Source organism: Montipora foliosa, chromosome 6 (genome assembly GCF_036669935.1).
Source record: "Montipora foliosa isolate CH-2021 chromosome 6, ASM3666993v2, whole genome shotgun sequence".
NCBI lineage: Eukaryota > Metazoa > Cnidaria > Anthozoa > Scleractinia > Acroporidae > Montipora > Montipora foliosa.
In genome coordinates this window covers 13,629,496-13,634,495 of record NC_090874.1, presented here as the reverse complement: position 1 = coordinate 13,634,495, position 5,000 = coordinate 13,629,496, and the positions used below count along the sequence as shown (strand labels likewise).

The following is a 5,000-nucleotide window of genomic DNA, read 5'->3' as shown; positions in this document are numbered from 1 at the left end:
GCTGGTGACACCAATGTATAATAATTAACAATTATTGGATGAGGTTGAGCATGTTAGCGATAATTATCAAGGCCAAAGTTTGTGTTATCTGATGAAGCCGAAGGCTGAGGCGGATAACACAAACTGAGGCCTTGATAATTATCGCTAACATGCGAAAACCGAATTCAATAATTGTTTTATTATACATATTCCTGAGCTGAGCTCCGCCATGACAAAACTGATCAAACTGCTGGTTAGTGTGTTAGGTGACGTCACTTCTGCATGCATAAAACTATTGTCTGTAGGTATGACGTCAATTCTACATATATAAAATCTATTGTTCGTAGGTATGACGTAAGAAAAACAGAGCAAGCAAGAATAGCCAATCAAAATCGAGCTGGTGACACCAATGTATAATAAATAGTTTTGATGGTAATATAATGGATTTTAGTAGTTGTAAATTGTGTAATTGTTGTAAATTGTGTAAGTAGATGTACCAGTGTTGTAAGTAGTATAAATAAATAAATCATAAAAAAAATTAAATTAAAAAAAAAAAGAAAAGAAATACTCCTAGTCGCTTCATGCTACAGAACAATCTGAACAACTAAATATAATGAACTCGTCATTTCATGTTACGAGTCCTTTTCACGTCAGAAGGTTACTAACAGAATTACAAGCGTTTTTTTAACTATTTGAAAGTAACCGTTACGGCTCCCCGAAAGTAGGGGCCCCATAAGCCTGTTAAATCCGAAAGTAACAGAGGCCGTTACTTTCGGAATTATACGGTGTGACTTGCTCAGGTCGTAAAACTATCCTTGGTTTAGCTTTCCTTGTTAACATATTCAATGCCGTTTTCTTTGAAATTATTATATCCAAAAACCGAACAGGCAGAAAAAAGTTCCCTGGCCTCTACTGAGAAGGAATTCAGTTTTGTGAGCACCAAAGTCATTTTCGCCTTCTCGGTACCCCCCAGTAACAATTTTATACCCCCTTACCACACGGTATTATTCAAGTACTCAGAAAACCAAGGTTAGTGGACAAATGTTAGTAAACTAAGTTAGGCTGTTAGCTTGGCTGGCATGGATTTCAAATGTTATCACATGCATGACCCTTACCATGTATGACTCCTTTTGGGTGTTGTTAAACTAAAGTTACGAAATCTTTGCTATAATAAAAAAAACTAGGATATAGTATTTTCCGTTGATAAGCAACAAGATGAGGATTTACGTCTATGGTTTATTTTGGATTTCATAATCCTCAAGCAATTTTCGTAAAGTGAAGTACATATGATGAAAGTGTACACATGACCTTCAATTTAACAGAATCTGACTCCCTGGAAAGTTGCTTGACTAAGGCAACGAGTTTTTCCTCCAGGAACACTTTGATATGATGCAATTTGTTGGTTAAGATGTATTTGCGGATGCCTTTGGCACGACTTGAGAGAGCTGTATCGGTCGTTACATGATATTTTCCGGTCGACTCGACGGTGTCGCTGTAGCAAAACGTATAGCTCACTGGCAAATAACGGTTCCTTTGGATCGATTTAACTTATGAAATACAGATTGGAAGCTCGTGAATAGGCGCTTTTCTGCCTTCTTTTTTTCACTCTAAGTTAAGTCTAGGCAGTTGTTTTCGTCATTTTCTTTTTCCCACATAAGCCATGTAAATTGTCCGTTACGTTGCTATGTAGCCGAGCATTTCTACAAGAAATTTTACGCTTCCTGTGGTTCAAGAGGCCCTTTGCTTAAAAAGTCGTTTTCTTGCGGAATCTTTAAAATACTATTTTCACAACACATAAAATGGCACTGCCACAGTTTAAACTTGTACGACCCAAAAAACACTGTGTTTAGAGATATAAACAATAGTCTAATTTTCAACGCAGCTTAGAAGAGGCTAAACGCATATCACTGGGAAGCAACGTCCAATGAAAGCTAACAATGAGCAAATGGCAGGCTTCTTAAATTTACAAAAGGCAACATCATCATCTCCAAAGAGCTAAAAAATTCTAAAACAAAATTTATTAAAGAGCCACTCAACTACTTTAAGTTTACGACTCCTCAAACGTCATATGATTTTGATAGTGTGCAAGAAAAAGATCCTCGATGCTCAATTCTTCCTGGCACACCCAACAGCTGTGTTTTACACCCTCGTTTGAACTATGTTCTTGCCAAGTGCAGGGGCGATGGACCTCTAGTTTGTGTTCATTCCAACTTTCCAACTGGCTTGGGTTTATAACGCTTTTGTCCAGTATGGACTCTTTTATGTTACCTGCTTTGCAAAAACATTTTCCACAAGCATAGCCAGTGTGTAGCGATAGGGCTTCTCTCCTGTGTGCACCCTTTCATGTGTCCTTAAATTTTCCATTTGACTAAAACACTTGCCGCATTGTTCGCATTGATAAGGCTTCTCTCCAGTATGCACTCTTTCATGTTTCCTTAAACTTCCTACACGGCTAAAACACTTTCCACATTGTTTGCATTGGTAGGGCTTCACTCCAGTATGTATTCTTTCATGTTTCCTTAAATCTCCTGCTTGGCTGAAACATTTTTCACATTGTTTGCATTGGTAGGGCTTCTCTCCAGTATGTATTCTTTCATGTTTCTTTAAATCTCCTGCTTGGCTGAAACACTTGCCACATTGTTTGCATTGGTAGGGCTTCTCTCCAGTATGCATTCTTTCATGTTTCCTTAAATCTCCTGCTTGGGTAAAACACTTCCCACATTGTGTGCATTGATAGGGTTTCTCTCCAGTATGCACTCTTTCATGTGTCCTTAAATGTGCACTTTGACTAAAACACTTGCCGCATTGTTCGCATTCATAAGGCTTCTCTCCACTATGCACTCTTTCATGTGTCCTTAAACTTCCTGCTTGGCTAAAACACTTTCCACATAGTTTGCACTGATAGGACTTCTCTCCTGTATGCACTCTTTCGTGTGTCCTTAAAGCTCCTGGTTGGGTAAAACACTTGCCGCCTTGGTTGCATTTATAGGGCCTCTCTTCAGTATAAATTGTTTCCTGTATCCTTAAATTTCCGTCTTCGCAAAATCGCTTGCCACATTGTTTGCATTGGTAGGGTTTCTCCTTGGTATGGACTTCTCTATGTCTGTTTAAATTTCCTATTCCACTAAAGCGCTTGCCACACTGTTTGCATTCATTAGGTTTCTCTACAGTATGGACTTCTTCATCTCTCGTAAGACTTCGCTCTTCCTTGAGACAGCTTCCACTCTTTGTAAACCAAGAATCCCTGTTGAAAGTACGGCAGTTCCTGTGCTTAACTGATCTTGACATCATTAACAGATTGCGATCTCACTTAGCACTAAAATACAACAGAAAAAGAAGTCATTTTCACCACCAACAATTTATTCGTGTGGCCATTGCCGGAGTCTGAGTGTGGCTGATGTCGGAGAAGTATGATTTTATCGGCGAGATGTTGGGTATAAGCTAGAAATTACTTTACAGCCTTTCCTTTAGTTCTGTTCGTGTGACAACCCTACAATCGCATTTCATCAGGCAAATAACCACACAAGAAGCGAAAAAGTCACCACGACAATAAAGGACCGCTTTTTTGTTGAGAACTTTTGCGTGTAAATATCTTTTTCACTTTGTTATCGAGATTCCCATACAAATCCTTATAATTTTTCACGCCCCGAGTCTGGGAACCTGTGACGGGCCGACCTAAAGTCAGTCAATACGCATTTTATCATATAGGCCCATTACACTATTCATGAGCACTCAGAAAATGAAGTTTGGACAAAATAAGTAACAAACATTTATCGAAAATGTTGTTTAACATGGATGTTTAAAAGCGAAGAAACCTCTAAAATCGCATCACAGTTCATAGAAGCAATTGCTCCAACCATCCCTATAAGTTCAGACATATTTTTGCTCGCACCAATGCATATAAGTTTTCCTTTTTCCCACTTGTTATCCTCCTTTGGAATGACCTTCCCAATTCTGCTGTTAATGCTGAGTCTGTTACTGCCTTCCAAACGAATGCTTTGCCAATCATAAGACAATATTGTAATGCAATGTAAACATTTATATGTTGTAAATAATTTAATTTAGGTAACTATTTATTTATTTTATTAATTTTTCTTTGCCCCCTTTTCTATTTCGTCGCTGACTGTTTTAGCATCCTGTATAGTCATACGACTTCTAGGATTAATAAAAATGTATGTATGTATGTATCACATGGAGCAGTACGTGTTCCTAACAGGGCCGCAGGGCTTTTTCCGGCCCTGCTCGTGCTAATGCGTACAGCCCTCATACGGGGATTTTCCAAATATTACAATGTAATAACATAGACGGCAAAATTACGGCATGGTGATTGGTCAATAAAGAAGTTATTTTTTCTTAATTTTGTTTGTAAAAGAGAGGAAAATTGCACGCTCCCAACGTCAGTGGCTTCATAGCCAAACCATTCTCGTTAATCCGAAATTTGCTCTGAATTTATTATCATCGTTACTTTAGAAGACTGAAAGCTTGATATGGATTATGGGAAATGGTCATACAGTCAAACCTCTATTAAGCGGTCACCCTCGGGAAATAGCCAGGTGACCGCTTAAATAGAATTTTGGTAAAATAAAACCCGTCATGTGGCAGAAATTGACCAGGGGCCCGTTTCTCGAAGGTCCCGAAAAGCCGTAGCAAAATCTCAAACCTTTCATATCTGTTACATGCGCATACACACAAGAAGTTTTAGGGGTATACACCTCCCTGTCTTTAAATACCGATCAACTAATTTACATTTTATTGTTCACAATAACAGTAACGCAAAATGTGATAACAGCATTTGCATGCGAGTATCAGTTTGAAGGCGACAGTTCTTCTTGTGGTTAGCTGCAAAGGAAACTGATAAAAGAGGAATTCGACGTGTGCGCCGGTCGAGCCACCACAGAGACGTGCATTTTTACACAGAAAATGCTTAGGTTGCGTTTGATAAACTGCGAAAGAAACTGGACACGCTTCGCTTATCTTCCTGTCCAAAAATATGCCTTTTATTGACTGTTATCGTGTAACAA

At 38.6% G+C, this 5,000-nt stretch overlaps 1 protein-coding gene across 1 annotated transcript in view; it reads right to left on the bottom strand.

Annotated features, from left to right (window-relative positions):
• LOC138005055 (zinc finger protein 850-like) overlaps positions 1-5,000 on the bottom strand; it is a 35,527-nt gene that overhangs the window by 699 nt on the left and 29,828 nt on the right. Inside the window, exon 4 of the mRNA XM_068851345.1 lies at positions 1-3,223. This exon is cut by the window's left edge and continues 699 nt beyond it. Within this exon, the coding sequence (XP_068707446.1) occupies positions 2,239-3,223 (985 nt within the window). The 3' untranslated portion in view covers positions 1-2,238. The remainder of the gene's footprint in view (positions 3,224-5,000) is intronic.